Source organism: Coloeus monedula, assembly GCF_965178545.1.
Source record: "Coloeus monedula genome assembly, chromosome: 5".
NCBI classification, from domain to species: Eukaryota; Metazoa; Chordata; class Aves; order Passeriformes; family Corvidae; genus Coloeus; species Coloeus monedula.
The window spans coordinates 15,919,899-15,939,912 of NC_138785.1; the positions used below are offsets into that span (position 1 = coordinate 15,919,899).

Consider the following 20,014-nt stretch of genomic DNA (forward strand, 5'->3'; position numbering starts at 1 on the left):
CCTCTGGAAATCCAGTGGAAAGGGTTGTCTCTGGTGTTCAGAGTCCCAGATTATATCCACACTGGGATGCTTGGTTCCTCCCTCTGGGTGGAGCATCTCACAATGGGGTAATGAGTCATGAGGCCAAGTGTTGATTGGGCTCATTAACAGAAGATAGTCCAGAGGGAGTTATCTCTGAGTCATGCGGCAGGACAATGATGGGCCATTAACAGAAAGATAGTCTGGGGGGAGGAGGCAAGGAAACACTGCCCCACCTGATTTCAACAGTTCATGAGGATGGTAATAGAATACACTGCAACCCAGGACATTATTCACCCCTTATTCTATTACCATCTACATCATCCCAAATCAATACCGTCCTTAAACTCTAAACACACATACATATATATATAATGAAACCCTACACACCATTCTCACCTAAGATTAGGTCTCCTTGTGGTACACAACGGGTTTCCCCATCTTTCTGCATTACCCACCAAGTGCAACCCGGTCCTTGAGCAAAGACAATCCCACGGATGGGTTTGTCTTTGCCTGAGGTGGGATTAATCCAAACAGTCTTTCCTAAAATACCTCTCAGATGTACCATAGGGACTCTATCTCCATCCACTGTGTGCAAGGGTTCAGACTCGGCGGGACCAGCTTGATTGATGGACCCTCGGGTATTGACCATCCAGGTGGCCTTTGCTAAGTTCACTTCCCAATTTTTGAACGTCCCCCCACCAAGTGCCTTTAGGGTGGTTTTAAGTAGTCCACTGGAGCGTTCAGCTTTTCTGGCAGCTGGTGCATGATAAGGAATATGATATATCCATTCAATAACGTGTTCTCTGGCCCAGGTGTTTATAAGGCTGTTCTTAAAATGAGTCCCATTGTCTGACTCGATCCTCTCAGGGGTGCCATGTCTCCACAGGACTTGCTTTTCCAGGCCCAAGATGGTGTTCCGGGCTGTAGCATGAGGCACAGGGTAGGTCTCCAGCCATCCAGTGGTTGCTTCAACCATGGTCAACACGTAGCGCTTGCCTTGGCGGGTTTGGGGAAGGGTGATGTAATCAACCTGCCAGGCTTCCCCATACCTGTACTTTGACCATCGTCCACCGTACCACAGAGGCTTCACCCGCTTGGCCTGTTTGATTGCAGCACAGGTCTCACAACTGTGGATGACCTGTGAGATGCTGTCCATGGTAAGGTCCACCCCTCGGTCACGGGCCCATCAGTATGTTGCATCTCTCCCCTGATGACCAGAGGCATCATGGGCCCAACGAGCTAGGAATAATTCTCCCTTGTGCTGCCAGTCCAGATCCACCTGTGATACTTTCACCTTAGCAGCTCGGTCCACCTGCTCGTTGTTGCGATGCTCTTCATTAGCCCGACTCTTGGGTACGTGCGCATCCACATGTCGAACCTTCACGGTCAGCTTCTCTACTCGGGCGGCGATGTCCTGCCAAATCTCAGCGGCCCAGATGGGTTTCCCTCTGTGCTGCCAGTTGGCCTTTCTCCAGCGATCCAGCCATCCCCACAGAGCATTAGCTACCATCCATGAGTCGGTGTAGAGATAGAGCCTCAGCCACTTCTCTCATTCAGCAATATCCAAAGCCAGCTGGACGGCTTTAAGCTCTGCAACCTGACTCGATCCACCTTGTCCCTCGGTAGCTTGTGCAACTCGTCATGTGGGGCTCCATACTGCAGCTTTCCACTTCCGGTTAGCGCCTACAATTTGGCAGGAACCATCAGTGAAGAGGGCATAACGTCTTTCAGTCTCCAGTAGCTCATTATATGGTGGGGCTTCCTCAGCACGAGTCACTTGCTCTTCCTCTTCTTCAGAAGATAATCCAAAAGTCTCATCTTCAGGCCAGTTTGTTATAATTTCCAGAATCCCAGGGCTATTCGGGTTTCCAATACGGGCACGCTGTGTGATGAGAGCAATCCATTTGCTCCATGTGGTGTCGGTGGCGTGATGTGTGGAAGGAACCTTTCCCTTGAACATCCAACCCAGCACCAGTAGTCAGGGTGCCAGAAGCAACTGTGCTTCAGTGCCTATTACCTCTGAGGCAGCTTGGACTCCTTCATAGGCGGCCAAGATTTCCTTCTCTGTGGGAGTGTAGTTGGCTTCAGACCCTCTGTAGCTTCGGCTCCAGAATCCCAGTGGTCAGCCCCGAGTCTCACCAGGCACCTTCTGCCAGAGGCTCCAGGACAGACCATGGCTCCCGGCTGCAGAGTAGAGCACGTTCTTCACCTCTGGTCCTGTCCTGACTGGGCCAAGGGCTACCGCATGAGCAATTTCCTGCTTGATCTGGGCGAAGGCTTGCTGCTGTTCAGGGCCCCAGTGGAAATCGTTCTTCTTGCGGGTAACCAGGTAGAGAGGGCTCACGATCTGGCTGTACTCAGGAATGTGCATTCTCCAGAAACCTATGGCGCCTAGGAAAGCTTGTGTTTCCTTCTTGCTGGTCGGTGGAGACATCGCAGTGATCTTATTGATGACCTCAGTGGGAATCTGACATCGTCCATCTTGCCACTTTACTCCCAGGAACTGGATCTCTCGGGCAGGTCCCTTGACTTTGCTCCTTTTGATGGCAAAGCCAGCTTCCAGGAGAATCTGGATGATTTTCTCTCCTTTCTCAAACACTTCCTTTGCTGTGTTTCCCCACACGATGATGTCATCGATGTATTGCAGATTTCTGGAGCCTCACCCTTTTTCAATGCAGTCTGGATCAGTCCGTGGCAAATGGTGGGACTGTGCTTCCACCCCTGGGGCAGTCGGTTCCAGGTGTATTGCACACCCCCTCCAGGTGAAAGCAAACTGGGGCCTGCATTCTGCTGCCAAAGGAATGGAGAAGACGACATTGGCAATGTCAGTAGTGGTGTACCACTTTGCTGCTTTGGACTCCAGCTCGTACTGAAGTTCCAACATGTCCGGCACAGCGGCGCTCAATGGTGGCGTGACCTCATTCAGGCCACGGTAGTCCACCGTCAGCCTCCATTCTCCGCTGGACTTACACACTGGCCATATAGGGCTGTTGAAAGGTGAATGGGCCTTGCTGACCACCCTTGGCTCTCCAGTTTGCGAATCATCTCATGGACAGGAACCACAGAGTCTCTGTCGGTGCAGTATTGCCGACGGTGCACTGTTGCTGTGGCAATTGGCACCTGTCGTTCTTCAACTCTTAGCAGTCCCACGGCAGAGGGGTCATCTGAGAGGCCAGGCAATGTACTCAGTTGTCTGATATCTTCTGTCTCCACAGCAGCTATCCCAAAAGCCCAACGATGTCCTTTTGGGTCCTTGAAATACCCATTTCTGAGATAGTCTATGCCGAGAATGCACGGGGCCTCCGGGCCAGTCACGATGGGGTGTTTCTGCCACTCATTCCCAGTTAAACTCACTTCAGCTTCCAGTACAGTCAGCTGCTGGGATCCTCCTGTCACCCCAGAAATAGGAATTGGTTCTGCTCCCACATACCTTGATGGCATCAGAGTACATTGAGCGCCTGTGTCAACCAAAGCTGTGTACTTTTGTGGGTCAGATGTGCCAGGCCATCGGACCCACACAGTCCAAAACACCCGATTCTCCCTTTCCTCTACCTGGCTAGAGACAGGGCCCCTCTATTCCTGGTCATGGTACGTGTTGCTCCCTTCCGGTGAATACGTTCCTGAGGTCCCTTCAAGAGGATCAGTCATATTATCATTCCGGTACCGTCTGGAGTCCTGTGTGCGAGAGACCAGAGCAGTGTTGACTCTAGATGCCGCTTCTTGTGGTAGTTGCCCCTCTTTTTAGTTCACGTACCCGAGCTGCTAAGGAGGAGGTGGGTTTTCCATCCCACTTACTCATGTCTTCTCCATGTTCCTGAAGGAAAAACCAGAGGTTACCTTGTGGGGTGTATCCTCTCTCCCTGGTTGGGGGACACCGGCTCCTAATGGCAGAGACTCTTGTTGGTTCTGGCGAGATCTGGTAAATCTCTTCCTTAAGTTCCTTTTCCAGTTTCTGATGGCCTTCTTCAATCAAGCTCCGGACTTGCTCAGCCGGAAGACTTGTTTCCATGGATGAGACATGGGTGTGAAACGGGGCTGTGATTGTGTCCTCATAAATCCTCAGTTTGTTCACCAAGACGTCCACCCTGTCCTCACCTTCCCTCCATTGCAGCGTTGCCAGGTAACAGGAGTACATCTCTGGTCCAAGGCGTGCGAACCTCAACCACATCTGTGATGTGCACTGGACACCATCTGGGCTCTTAGGAAATCTCTCGTCTTCTGAGAAAATGATCTCCAGCACAGCCAATTCCCTCAGGCACCGGATACCTTGTTCCATTGTGCTCCATTTTCCTTGGTGCACCTGGAGGTCTTCTTTACAAAGGTACCTGTCCCTTACACTTGTAAGCAGTCGCTGCCAGAAGCTGAGAGTTTCTTGTGTTCTCCTGATCCCCTGGTCAATCACCACATCCCAGGACAGAGATCCCAGTTGCCTGGCCTCACTTCTGTCCAGAATGGTGTCATTGGCTGCAGCGTCCCAGATGCGGAGCAGCCAGGTCAGGATGGACTCATTTGTCTGGTGGGTGAATTCCCTTCGCAGGTCGCGCAGCTCACCCAGGGATAGCGACCGAGTGATGATCTCTGGCTCTGCCTCTTCTGCTGGATGCGAAGGTCCTGCTGCATCCTCGTCAGTCACTATGCGGACTGATTTGCTTTTTTGATTTCTTCTTCTGAACGGGGGCAACTGCAATCGGTTTAGGCTGTTCTGGTTCGGTGATGGTTTGCATGGGGACGCTGACAGTGCTTTTGGTTCCTTTCTCCTCTGAGTCAGTCTGCGTAGACATGGATGCTGTTGTTTTGCATTTGGTTTCTTTCTCCTCTGTGACAGTCTGCGTAGAGATGGATGTGGTTGCTTTGCTTTTGGTTCCTTTCTCCTCTGTGACGGTCTGCGTAGAAATGGATGTGGTTGCTTTGCTTTTGGTTCCTTTCTGCGTGACAGTCTGTGTAGACATGGTATTTGCTGCTCTGCTCCTTTTTACCTCCTCCTCAAGCAGACGTTACACCACACTAAGTAGTGTTTTGTTTCTAAGCATGGTGTACACAATGCAGGCCATAGAGAAAAAAGAGAATAGAACTGACAAGAAGATTACACCATCCTTAACATCCAGAGGGAACTCAATATTTTCAAAAACTGCTGTGCCTGGCCTGAAAGGCTGGAAGAAACCACTCCCTACTCCTCCCACCAGGGGCTAGGTGCGATTGTTGAAGAGATCCCAGACATAGGAGCCCAGACTAGGACAGCCAAACAAAACTGAGTATATATTCTGAATGGTATTAATCGCCTCACAGGTTATTATGCTATAGACATAATAAACCAATAAAGAAATTCTTATACCATTCCCTGGTTTTAACAGGAGTAACACAACAGGCAGGTAGTTCCCCATGTGAGAAAAAATATGGAGAGCAAGATACAGTACCCACGTAGACAAGCTGAGTACCATGGTGAATAGGTTCCCACATTGGGCGCCAAATTATGTACTAGTTGGAGAACAAACCAGTGGGAGGCACCAAGTCAGAATAACAATTTAATGGAAATTAAAGAAAAGGAAAAAAATGTAAAAGAAAACACTGGTTCAAACTGACAGAGTCAAAATACAACCTGAGTCCCTGTTAGGCAGGGTGGTGGTAGCAGTCTGCTAGAATGGTGGCTGCAGTCCTCTGAAGCGGTGATCCTGTAGTAAAGGGGTCTGCTCTTCCTCAGAAAGTCCAGTGGTGGCTGTGTAGCTCCTGTCCTCTGGAAATCCAGTGGAAAGGGTTGTCTCTGGTGTTCAGAGTCCCAGATTATATCCACGATGGAATGCTTGGTTCCTCCCTCTGGGTGGAGCATCTCACAATGGGGTAATGAGTCATGAGGCCAGGTGTTGATTGGGCTCATTAACAGATGATAGTCCGGAGGGAGTTATCTCTGAGTCATGCGGCAGGACAATGCTGGGCCGTTAACAGAAAGATAGTCTGGGGGAGGAGGCAAGGAAACACTGCCCCACCTGATTTCAACAGTTCATGAGGATGGTAATAGAATACACTGCAACCCAGGACACTACTTTAATTAGAAAACCAAATATTACAAAACTTGAAGGAAAAAGCTAAGATGATGAAGACCTTCACAGAAAAAACTCAAAATATTTCCAAACATGGAAAACAACATGGAAGGAAGAAGGACAAAAGAGTGAAAGAAAAGAATGAAACCACAGAGAAAGGTAAAGACAGAGGAAAGTCTTTCAGAGGCAAGAAGGCTAGGATGAGAAGCCTCAATTTGGCAAAGGTGGCTATGGAAAAAGAAAGAATCTGTATTTTAAAAGACTCTAAGAGAAACACTGCAAGAGAGAGACATTACGAATTGTCCACCCAAAACAAAGCCCTCCTGTATTAAACAACCACTGGCTCAACCTGTGTGCCTTCCACCAAGGGAGGTGCTCAAAGAAAAAATAAGATGCAGTAAACATGTACTTTATTCTGTCAGAATGGCTAAGGTTTCATTTCCTGGTTTGAGATAATCATTCACATGCCATGAAGACTACTTTTATAAAGATACAGAAAAAGGAGGCAAATAAATAGCCAGCAAAAGTTGAAGTGCACACTGTACCTTTCCACTGCTCTGTCAGTGCCAGTGGCAGGGTTGGGGAAGAAGAAAGTGGGCAGTGCAGCATTTGTGGCAGCTGGGTTAGCAGATGGAATGTTCATCCACGAGACCATCGACGGGCGGCTTTGAGCAGGGCTGAGAGGAAATATATTGAAGGCAGAATTAACAATGTGAACAGTATTTGAATCTTTATGACGGGACAACTTGTTAGATCTTCAACTTCAAACCAAATCATATTGTCAAGCTGATTTTGTAGAAACGCCAATCCTATGATTCTGCACTCCTCTTGGAAATCTTTCTCCTACATGCCCTACATCCTAAGCTAAGAAGAATTACCTGAGATGCATGACATAAGCAATAAAAAGGCAAAATTCCCTATTTCTTATCTAATAAAGATTGACAAAGTGAAACTGCATAGAGCAGGCTATTATTTGAGCTGCCACTCTGCCTTTACAAGTTTTGACGAATCTATTTAAAAATCTCCTCAGTGCATGTATGACTGGGAAGATTTCTAAAGAGGCTGCAGTTATTACAACATTGGGATCACGATGCTGGCTCTGGATTGAGATCTCCTTCACAGAGCTATGCAAACACTGCCTCAGTGGCTGTCCTCACCAACACACTGCTCAAATACACACGAAGTTAGTGGCTGAACACGAAGTTGACACAAGAGGAGAAGAAATAGCAGGCAAAATTTAAAACTTTTATTAGTAAACATACAAAGTTGTCCCCAACATAAAGGACGTTCCTAATTTCACACCTTAAAGAATTAAAGCGTTCCAGCATTGGAAGGCTTTCTTTCACTGCATGGACAAAGCAACAAATAGTCCAAACACTGACTGTCAGCATGTCTTTGGAATAAAAATCTGGACTTCAAGCAGTTTCTAAGCAGAAACAGAATTAAAATCATTCACACACAGCAATCATTGCTCAGAAGTACAGACTTTCCAATACAGCATTTATGACTTTGTCTTACTCCAAGATTAACCTCTTAGACAGCATAAATCTGCAAAGTACCACCAAAACTAAGAATCCAGTCAAGAAGGCTTTTGTGGGGGTCTAATAAAGATGGATTGACCACAAGCAAAAAGAGGGATCAACAATCAGCCCAGTTATCATTGAAAATTAATAAAAGAAAGCAGGAAAAGTAACTAAGATAGCTGATTTTAATCTTATTGTACACTGGGATATTTAATTTCTAGAAGAAATGATCCCAATTTGTTGCTTTGCATTACATGATTTACAATCAAATTCAACTTTTAGAAACTCGTTCTCATAGCCAAGATATCTCATAGTCATTCTAGCAATTACATAGTTAAGCAGACATTCATTTTGAGTATTAATTTTTAAATTTAGTACATTATAAAAGGGTGAATGTCACATTCCTTATTATAAGACAATGGCTTTTCCTTTGGAAATGTGGTAGATGACATTTGAATAAAAACTGGAATTCACGGTTTATAAAAGAGCATTCTTCAGTTAATTCCACTAGTGAAAATGAAACTTAAGTGTGCTGGAATCATAACCAGAAGGGTTTATCAAAACATGGTCTGCTTTTAAAAATTATCACATTTACCAAATAAGGGAAGGAATCATATGTATTAAACTGAATGATGAGGTGGATTATGCTGACTAGAAACATATTTCATGCTTAACTTTGGGAAGAGGATATCCAGTCATCTTTTCTGCATGGGAATCTTCCACTGCACCATTTTTTTCATCTTCCAATAATGACATACATTTAAGAATAACATCTTTTACTTGAAGTTGTCCTCTTCCTCCCATTTTTACCTAATAATTGAAAATTTTCCTCAAATAAAACAAAAACCTTCAGCTAAAAGTGACTTCATTCAGAGACAAACCAAAAAAATAAACACCAGCATTTGGATCATCTTCTCTAAATACTGAGGAAAAAACAGTTCTCAGTGGTACTGTAAAGTTTACAAAGTTTGCCAGAAAGTGAATTATTTCTTCATCATTCCCCACACATGATGTCTACATGCAGAATTAATTTTAACTCAGCAGGTGAACACAAAAGTTTTTCAAAAGTGAATTTAAAAAAAGTATCCTACTTTCATAAACTGAACTCTTCTACTTAAAACAGTCCTGAGGCTTAAAGAAAAAATATTTTCCTTGTGCTCCTATTTATTAAATTCAAATCAGTCTCATGGCAGGGGGGTTGGAATGGGATGATCTTTAAGGTCCCTTCCAACCTAAGCAATTCCATGATTCTGTGATTAAGACTGGTGTTAGGCTCATTTCTGAAACCTGTAAAACTACTGAAAATAGAAAAATAACACTCCAAGTATATTGCCACAGGAGTATTAAAATGTCTTTAATGCAAACTATTCATAATTCAAGAATATTCTACCAAGTGGTCTTCTCTAGTGCACACCTCAGAGGTGTGGTTTAATTTTCAACAAGTGATTATTAAACCTTGCATTTATTAAATATTTCATTGATAGATGCATCCTATTAATCTCTGCAATTTACTCAATCAGCTCTAGAACAACACACACCACCTGCACCTCAGACACAGAATTAATGAGTTCAAAGCAATGCTCAGAAAAGAGAGGACACAAAAGGAACCCTCTGACCCAGGGAAGCATTGGTCATTCATAAGAATACTCGGAATAAATACCAGATGGTTTCTTGCTGAGACTTGGAGAGGAAAGAAAGAGGGGGAAAAATAAAAGAGAAAAGGTGTGCACATAAAGGAAAAGAAGATGAAATAAAATGTTCAGCTCCATGCCATGGCCTGCTAATTTCTCAAGTTAAAGAGACTCAACAAGAAGTGTAATCTATCACCAAGTAAGACTACACTGTCCTTTACCAGACAGGATTATACAAAAGCATGTTAAAATTGGCAGGTTTTCTACAAATTCTGAGCCACTCCAACAGTTCTAGTGGAAAAACACTCCAGAAGTACAGGTATGTGGAGTGCTGGGCTGCTCCCTCCCCCACTTTTTTGATGAATTCCCTTAATACTTTTCAGCTGTAGGGAAAGCACTGCAGCAGAATTTGCCTGTCACTTTAGGCTGCTGGTTACCCAGCAAGAGATCATGCTCTACCAATCCAGCAGGAGACAAAAAAAACCAACACATTTTTTCAATAGCAATAACTTCATCATGTTAAGAAGAAAGAAAAAAAAAATTTGATAGCTTTAACTATTAAGCCCATTCTAGAATTTATGGATTTGGTTGTGAGGGGTTCTTTTTATTTATTGTACTTGGTTACCTCAGGAACCACTTAATTCTTGTTATTGAAACAGAAGGCTTTACTCAATAAGAAAAATAATTTCCAATGTTGCGGCGTGTAAGCAACAAAAGGTTAGATTTTATTGTTTGTTCCTTGGAAAGGTTCTTGTCATAGCAAGGCTACCTTGCTATAAAGCTTTGCACACCTTGTTTATCAAAATGATGATATATTAGAAAGTATTGCTTGTGTTATCACATAGCATCTCAACTTTAGGAAGGTATGTTGAAGAAATCCTTTCTCCTAAGGCTAAAATGAAGGCAATGCATTTCCTGTGGGTAGGAAAAAAACCCAAAAAGGCTGACATAACCATCTCTCTTTGAGGAAAAAATGCTATTGTCTAGCATAGTGAACGATGGGAAAAGGGGGGCGGGGGGGGACGGCTTTACTGAAAATAAGCTAGAGATTTTGTACTGATATTCAGAAAGAAACTTCTGAAAAAAAGATTTTATTGGATGTTTATCTGGCTGGTTCCTAAGGTAACACAGCTAAAGAGCAGCCTCTTATCTTGAGAGCAAGGAAGAGAGTCTGTGAAAAGAATCTACACTGCAACTCTTGAGAAAAAAAAGGGTTGTTTCATAGACAAGTTTGGCAGCGCCACGGCTGTCGCATCGCAGTGTCTGGCTGACAAACTCAATGAAAGCGTTCTTGAAAGGTTTCATTACAAAATGACAGTGTGTATCAAAGGGTGTTGGCTATTTCTGATTCTATATGCAATCCAACAGTGACCTCCAACACGTCTTCCTGCACGCTGAAAGCCCCTGTGCATTGGGGAGTGGGGAGCACAAAAATACATGGCCAAAATTCTAGAAATTGTAGCTACAGCAAAGCTGGAGACAAACAGAAGGCCAAAATTTCCCCATCTGTGTTCCCCCTGAAAAGAAACGCCATCCTCAAAATTTAAAGTATGTGACATGCACGCAGCATTCCTCAACCCTCATTTATACAGAGCACATCAGTCAGCACTGAAATAGAGCTTTTGTTAACTCGGATTGCGAAGTCTCAGTGAAGCAGCTAACACATTAGTGAAATGATCTTTCACGCCAGTCTGGTAAATCCAAAGCTAATGTCTACAGCAGCTGTCCCAAGTTAAAGCATTTCTAAATGATAATTCAGACAAAGCAAAAGTGAAGTATGCACATCTATAAGCATAGAGCTCACTGCTGTTCCTTTCAGAAAAAAAAGCCCAAACAATGAGAGGGCTGTGATCCCTGGAAGCATGCAAATAAAATAACAGAAAAAAAAAAAAGTAAGAAGAAAATTTTAGAAAGGGAAACTTTAGCTCATCCCAGTGGTTGCATCCACACCTCTCCCTGCCCTGGGCACACACACCATTTACCCTGTTCTCACAGAGCCGTGCTGCTGTCAAGCTCACTGGCAGCCAAGGAGATGGCAAGGTCTGTTTTGTACAAGCCACATGACTAAGTTATATTATGCCTGTCTCAAAGAAGCTGCAAAATGAGGGCTCTTGCTCTGCTTGCATAACAAAAGGGTACAAAAAGAAGTGCCTGCTCCACTAAACCTGCTCTCAAAGTGCTGAGTCACTGGAGAGGTGGCAGCTGAAACAAAAACTAACTGCAGAATAAGCACAATGACCCAACAGCTGCTAGAGCACCTTCTTTGAATAAAATAGGATGATGACATTAGATATTATACAAAGTTTTCAAGACAGTGAAACCGAAGTCACTAATCATTTATGTAAAACTGCAAATTCCCACCACTGCCAGAAAGTACAAAAAAGAAAGTATTACCATTTTAAGGAGACTAGACATGCAGTCTGCTGATGTAGATATAACAAGGCTGATGGGAATTCATTCAGCAGTCAAACAAAATTAATAACTATCTCCAAGGCTTCTGTTATGTGCAGAACACCACTATCTCTGCCCACCCTTGCCATCTGATGGCTCTTTTAACATCACTTTGCTCACCAGCAATTTGAACAGCTTGAGATTTCATGAAGAATGAGTAACTTCTTCCCAGCTTGGTCACAAAGACCCTGGATGCTGCACAGCACAGATCTTGTCACCATTTTGGAAGTCTTTATGGATATCAAAAACCCCAAAACTAGGCCCACAGTGTAGCACTTATATACCACTGAGCTGGGTAACAGAATATTTTACTGTCAGGAGACCCAATTAAGCAAAATCCATAAAAAGAGAAAAAAATACTGAATTAGTTCATCTTCCTTTAGTCCCTTGCATGTTCCTGAAAATCCATTTACATTGGTGCTTCCATTTCTCCTCTGGGCTTTGAGCACCTTTGGTATTTGGACTGTCAGGACTGTACCTTGCATGCTCCTATAGAAGCATCCAAGGTGGGATTTCAGTTTGGAAACTATGGATCTTACTATTCTTAGCACAGAAATGTAATTGCTTTAACGAGCCTGGCACCCACCTACCCACTAATGAAAATGTTCGAGGGACAGGAATGCTTTCCATCCCCTCCAATTGCAAAATCCCAAAGGCTTAGAGAGGGAAAGAAGAACAGACAAGATAAACAGACAGACAGCATAATCTCGAGGAAGGCTACTCCATATCCTGCATCGTAACTTCATCCAGAACAACCATTAAAAGTCACCACGTTCTAGCTCCCTGGGAGACCCAAACACCCTGCAGTCTCAAATCCCAAAAATGAACTCTCCAGCTGAGGAACAAGACATTAGTTTTCATAATTTGAATGAAGAAGTGATTGCTCAGTAAGTGTAGGGGACTTCCAACAAAAAAGGTAAGACTGACCCAATTCTGAAAACCCAGCACTGTGAGGGGTAAGTCTGTAAGGTCTGTAGATAAGCCCTGGCACAGGACATTGTACTGTAAGCACAAAGCAATCTCGTGACAACGAAGGCCCAGTTACAGCAAGAAATCTTTCCTTATCAGAAAGAGGTCCTCAGGAAGATTAATTACAACACACAGTGAGCCGAGAGAATACCAAGTGTTCAGCCTTTTAGGTTCATTCTGAGGTCAAATGAAAACAGACATAAGGCAGCCCACAGTATTTTAGGACATGACTTGTAATCCACCTTTCGACAAATCAGTCATTGCAATAAGGGAAATCTGCACTAATCCATCAGAGGTGAGCTGCCATCACAGCCAGAACTCTGGGAAAGGCTGAATAGGACAGGCCTCACATCAATAAATGATTCCATAAGTGAATTCTATAATCAAACCACAGCAGCTGCAAAAGAAAGTTTCCCTCACCCTTTTTAATTTAATTACATCACATCTGATACTGCAACTTTGGCAATACCACCTCCTTCATTATAAGAAGACTTTAAATTACACTTTGTCTTTACTTGCTTAGGTATACTTATTAGCCACCAAAGTATATATACCCAGTTTAGCTATCACTTATCTTTTGCATGTGAAAGCCATAGTGCAATAGGGTGAAAGTCAAACTTTGTGCCACTAACTTTCAACTGCAGGTAAAAGGGAAGACTGACTATTGCTCCACAGTTCAAATGCCGTTTAAGAGCCACCCATAACCCCTTCTAATCCATGTTTGTAAACCCAAGACCACCACTATTATCAAAACAGTTTGGTGACTAGCTTAGAAAGGCTATCCAGCCTCTTAGTATCTGAAATCCTGAACTCTTAGGAAACTACACATTTTGAACTATTAAAAATTTGAGTTTCATACACCACAGGAATAAAAATCTGAGTGATTAAGCTGCATATTTTCCAGTGCCAATCAGGAAGGCACTGAAAGTAATGTCAGGGCCACATCCTCCAGCAAAAAGCTATGAAGCCTCTTGAAGAAGAGATGTGGCAGACCTATTTACTTTTTGGGCAAATGCAATAGAAAAACCAGAAACTCTGTAGGACAGTCTGTATGGACACTTAAATCAGAGAGGAAAAAAGGAAGAATGCAAATCTGTGGTTAGCATTAAACTGAGACTGCTGTTGCTGCTCTACCTTAAGGGGAAAAAATGTCCATACTAGTGGAGACCAATCCTTTACCTAGCTCAAAACTCTAATTATGAGTTTATGTTTGAGATCACCTTGCGCAAAGTATCCTTGGAGAGAAGGTATTTTCAAAGAGTACATGCTTATGACACAGTGCTCCATCGAGTAGAAGTGGTAATTTGCCCATCCTAGGCTATTTGGAGTTTGAATCCTGTGTCTACAAAAACTACTCTAACTTTGTGATTGACAGGGGAAAAAAAAAAAAAAGCTATGTTCTACCATAGAATGTATGTAAAAATAAAACATATTTATTTTTAGTATTTGGCTCTAGATGGAAGTGCGAAGATAAAAATAACTTCAAGAAAAAGGTTAAAAAAAGTTTAGGGTGCATGATAGTCTTAAAGCAGCAAACTCAGGTCTCCACTGAGAACCACCCCTGCCAAGCATCACCCAAGTCTCTACTCACCCCTACAGCAGCACATGACAACACATATGTCTGATCCACACAGATCTTTCAGAGAAAATCTAGCATCAGGCAGACACACACTCACAGACATGAAAACCAACAGCTTAACGGGGCTTCAAAATGGTACATATGTGAAACATCACCTTCGAGTTACACCGTATGCACAGCACATCTTTACATACTGACATGACAATTGAGCAGTTGGGGCTTTGTGAGATATTTCAGATTGGTGGCAAAGCTCTTGCTCTCTCAGCTTCTTTCACCACTCTGGCCATGAAGCCCCTCCTAGAGCCCATCAGGAGGTGAGGGTGTATTTGCCTCCATTTGGTGCTCACCTCACCATGCTGGAAGCAGGAGCTCCTTTTGTTTTGGAAGGTGGGACAAGGAAATCACAAAAATCTCTGCCAGGAAACATCATGGTGACAACAGCTATCATTCTGGAAAAAACAAGCTTCTTTTTTGAAAACAAATTACACAAAAAGTATTCTTGTTACCCATCATGTACTCTTGCTTCAAGCAAACTACTGGTATAAACCAGCTCTTGGAATATCTGACACATCTTGACCCACAATGCAACATCCCCTCCCCGGGAAACACTGCAAGCAACTCTTCTGCCACAAAGAAGTCACCATCACCTTGTTGACTGCATAACTCCAGAGTGATCGATCTCCTACAAGTAACACCCATGTATTACAAACATCAGCAGAAACTTGAGAAACCGGATCCTCTGGTATAATTCCATCTCCCCTAGACTCAGTATGGCATTTGTTGTAGCTCAGTGAACACCTGCAATACCATTTGAGAGACGATTCTGAGGGTTTAAGAATTGATTTTGTCCCAGTTTGGCTCAAAATACAAAACATTTTGAAATCCTGCACAAACAGAAAGGATTGTTCTTCACCCAGTTCTAAGGATTGGTCCAGTTTATGAGCATAGTCTACAACCAACAGCCAGTGCTGCATTTCCTGGAGCTGTGAGAGCTACCAGAGGTAAGTTCTGCCATTACTACACTGGGGCCGCTCTGCGTTTTGGTTTGGGTTTTATTTGTTAAGGCAGGGTCCCCTGAGTCATCCAAACTAGGAGGGGAAGAGAAGCCAACTTAGGGTGAGAAAGTAGAGGAAAGAATGTAGCATACACAGACTACTCTGTCACTGTCCAGGCTTGTTTCAGACGTAGCTCTTAAGCAAACTTCACAGACAGGCAAGTGGAAGAAAGAAATTACTTTTGACAAATAATCTAAATGCACATACCATGCACCTTTATTTTCTTCCCTTCCAAAGGGAACTCTAAGTACTGTTTCCAGTGGAACAGAAAACCTCAAGCCACCAAGTCAGGTTTCCAAAACAGCAGTGCAATATAATTTTTGATGAAAATTAACAAACGCAAATAAAGATGCAATATTCCTTCAAACACCTGAAGTTCCCAAACTCTGGATAAAACCCAACACTCCTTTTATTCTCTGAAGTGGCATTATCAATGTTCTGCTAACCCTGTGTTCCTTAATTAGCTTTCACTGATTTTATACCAGCTACAACATCTTTTCCACACATGCACCTCTCTTTGGGAAGTACAACTTACTGCTAATTCTACCCACTTCTAGAGGATAGTACAAGAGGATAAGGGAAGAGTAACTTGAGATCTCTACTGAAGAAACAGCATTTACAGAAAATACTATAAATCTGGAATTCTTTCAATACATATGAGAGAAAAAAATTATTCTAGTTAATAAACTCTCAAGTCAGCAGTTAATTATTATCAATTATTCTATGACTATCTATATATTTTCATGTGTTACATACACCTGCACATATATTTTACACTTGTTTAATCACCAGAGCAGGCTACTCAGAATGCCATTATGGAAAATACTTGTAACAGATCTTTTCTCCAGACCTGCTCCTTCCACTCTTCTTGGCACTAAAGGCTGGAAAACTTTGTCTTGATAGCTGTTAAAGTCTGAATGAACAGCAAACCAGAGAATTCAAGTTCAAATCTGATTTAAAAACAAGTTATGGTCAGCTTTTTGTGTATCAAACCTGAATACATACTAGAGAGATAGGACTAACATTTCAATGTCAATTTCTGCTAAATTTAAGTCATGCTCAAAAACTGAATATTTACAGCATCTACTGAAAGTGACAGACTGCACTTCCATTGGAAACCAGGCATTGAATTTGTTAGGAAGAGATTAAAAATGATAATGTTCTTAGACAACAGCATCTGAGCACACACTCATTGCAGTGTGTTTATCCAAACCCAAAATTGGGCCCCAAATCTTAATAATATGGCATCTCCAAACCCAAAATTGGGCCCCAAATCTTAATAATATGGCATCTAAGTGCAGTTTAATGCTTTCTTGAAATACAGCTAGGGTAATACATCATATAGAGAATAACTTATATCTTCACTGCTTAAATTAAAAAAAAAAATTAAAACCATTTAAAATTTTATACAGGTTACCAAAAAATGAACTAGGTTTCAATAGAACAAGAACATTTCTTTCCTGCAAGCATTCAAGCGGGCTCTAAGCTCCACCACAACATACAAACTCATGTTTTTGTAGCAGAAGAAAACAAACACAGTCATATGCAATTTGTAAAAATCACTCCTCACCAATCTGAAAAGGGAAATGTGTTTCACAATCATACTAGTGGAAGCATCCTCACTTCATATTTAGTTACTTACAGATGTGCTGTCCAGCCCGCAAGATCTCCGCTGTCCATGATAAGGGGATTTCCATCCAAGAGCCCAGGGGGGCTGCTGGAGAAGGCAGGTGTTGGAGACTGGGAAGAAAGAGAATCCATGCTCCCAGTTGGAGTGTCTTCTCTGGGAGAGCTGTGACTGTCAGCTAGAAAAGAGAGCATGAGTCAGAAGGATACTCAAGGAATCATCTCATAAAGCAAAAGAATCTACCTTGGAGATAATGTCCTGAAATATGTAAGAGAAGAAACCTTACTGTCCCATCTCCACAAGGTATTTTGGAGGACAAGCAATCTCCCAGTATTTCCCCAAAAGGTATCACTGCACAGTTTCCCCCAGTGTTCTCTCCAGGCTTTCTTCACATACAACATATTCCCAATCCCCTTTTTTCAGTATGTGTTTTATGTGAATGAAATGCTAAATTTTGGGGAGATATTTTTAGACAAAGGCATCACTGCATATAAGAAAATAGTTTAGGATATGCACATTTGCAATGTCTTCCTGAAAACACAGTCTCTAAAGATAATTTAACACACATTTGAGGAAATGATTGCTCTCAAATACAATAAGCACAGTCTTCCCAAACATGAAACAATGACATTTAGAAAGGTCAGAATAAGCAAGAGATCTCTAACAAACACACAATACCCAAGAATGTTACTTTTATTACTCTTTTTTAATGGTGTTACTTTCAAGAGAGTTCATTGTATTCTGAGCTACTATTTGTTTCCATAGGCTACTCTTAGGATATCACTCGAGAGGCAATGTATTCAGATATGATTGATTAGGAAAACATTAAAGGAATACCATTCCTATCCCAAGGACAGTAAGATAAAGTTACCAGTGTGTCAGAGCAGTCACTGCAAACCGTGCTGACACATCAAGACAAACAGCACGTTCTTCACTGAAAAGCTAACCTTCACCCACATAGCTTTTCCCTTTCAATCTTTACTTTTTTAAACATCTGCTGTACATTTCATAAATTCTAAAGGAGGTGCGTGAAATGAGGAAGTTTGCAAACATTGAAGTATCCAGCACAGCTAAGCCAGCAGTCTCAAATGGGGCCTGTAGCTGCTTTCAATATATTAATATTTAACAGTAATAAAGATCAATTCCAGCCACCCTTTACAAGGCTCCCAGCATCCTTTCCTCTGTCCACCCTACTCCCAGTAGCACTCATGAACATAACCCACAGGCCTGCCAAATAACACCACCAGAAAAGTCTAGAGTGGATTAGATACCACTGCCCCCCTAGTCTTTGTTAGAGAGTTCTGCTCTTTTGGAACCAAAAGTTTTTTGGTAAAAAAAATTAACAACAAAGTCCTAACACAGCATAAAAATAATATAATCAAAAGCTGTTAAAATATTATGCTTGCTTGACAAGCTGTATCTCCTATATACAGTAATATACAAGATGAAGTCCTGTACAACATTACTTTCTAAGTCTAAATGAATTAACATCTGCTCAGGGAACAACTGAGCTTACTTCTACTCCATCAAGCTAAGCAGTACTGTTGCAATGATTTCTTTCATTTATTATTTTTTTTCCTAATTAACTAAAAGTGCAACACCAAAACAAAAAAATGTGGACAATGAAAAGCCCCCCTCACTGGATAAAATCCTTCTCACAACCCTGTTACAGCCTCAGCCAGCTCAATTCCTTCTGCTACAAAAGCTTGAAGTTAGCAAAGCCCTAAGCTGCTTCCCCAGCCCTCTCGTCCTCCCCCCCTCCCAGCAGCTCTCAGAGAACAACCTCCCTAGAGAGTAAAATGACATACAATGAAAAACAGTGAAATGATAAAAGTGATCATCTGGAAATTTCTCCCCAAGCAGCTGCTAATTTAAGGATCTAAATTAGCCCATAGTACCAAAGTGTGATATGCTTTGAGGGGGAAAACATTAACCTAGGAAAGTGAGTCACTTGCACTGTGGCCCAATCCTGCTCACCTGGCACCTCCCTACTGCACCAAGGCCACGGTGCTGCTGCCTAACATTTACATAACATGAGAATCACAGGAGTGTCAGGTAAAAACTAAATAATTACATCTCATTTGCAGATGTATGTGTCACAGTGATAAACATCTGGGAGATCAGACAGTGGTATTGCAACCTTACTTCATAAATTCCTTAGAACTAGACTTAAGTCCTTTTAATCCATCACAATTTCTTTTCAAAGCAGTACTAGTAGCACAACCTAGATTATCAAACTACATACACTGTATCAGAAGGCCATATTTACCTCAACCATTCACTTAGCATTACTAAAACACAGTCAAAATGGATATTAATCTAGTTTTTTAATAGTACAAATACAACCAATTCACAGCACCCCCCCATAGAAAGCAGAGGATATTCTGTTGAATTGTTCCTCAGTACACATAGAAGAAGTAAAAAAAACCCATAAAACAAAAAAATCAAAGCCACTAAACACTTCAGTCACGCACAGCAGAGTCAACAGTGGAGACTGTAGTATACAGGCAATTATGCTTGACATTATCATAAATTAAACTGTGTGTTAAATCTTTCCTCGAGTTTTACTTCTTCCTTCCTGAGCCAGTGTTTTCTCACAGTCTGTACTGCATGGCACTTGCAAAACTAAGATTGGGTTTTTTAACACTAAAAAAAAATTTAGATATTTGAACAGGAAAACGCATGCTAAATTCTATGGGACTACGTAAAAACCCTCTAAAAACATGTTCAAAGACACTTTACATTTCTGATGTCTTCAATTATCTTCTTTTGTAAAGTAAAACAATATTTTTATTCAGGAAGAGGCAAGTCTGTGTAACTGCAAACACAGATGACTAAGACCACCTAGCACATTTTCATGACTAAAAACAATATATGCTCCAAACCTAAGTCTTCAAAATATAGGGTCATTGCTATGATTTCAAGAGCACAAAGATCTCACCCTCTATGTCAGTGCCAAAAGTTCTGCTAACGTCAGAAATTATAGTAATTCCTGTACATGGCAGAGGCCATAGAACTGTGCCTCATTATCTCTTTATTCAGCTTCATAAACTGCTTTTGATTAATGCCCATCTCACATTGGGGTCAAACTACATCGTCCAAATAGTCATTGTCTGAAAACAT

The 20,014-nt window shown here is 42.2% G+C and overlaps 1 protein-coding gene across 1 annotated transcript in view; it reads right to left on the minus strand.

The window, feature by feature from the left end:
• Positions 1-20,014, minus strand: part of ARHGAP10 (Rho GTPase activating protein 10) — a gene marked incomplete at its 5' end in the record, with an annotated part of 143,929 nt that overhangs the window by 8,411 nt on the left and 115,504 nt on the right. Inside the window, 2 exons of the mRNA XM_082281208.1 lie at positions 6,602-6,733; positions 16,907-17,069. Coding sequence (XP_082137334.1) covers positions 6,602-6,733; positions 16,907-17,069 — 295 coding nt within the window. The remainder of the gene's footprint in view (positions 1-6,601; positions 6,734-16,906; positions 17,070-20,014) is intronic.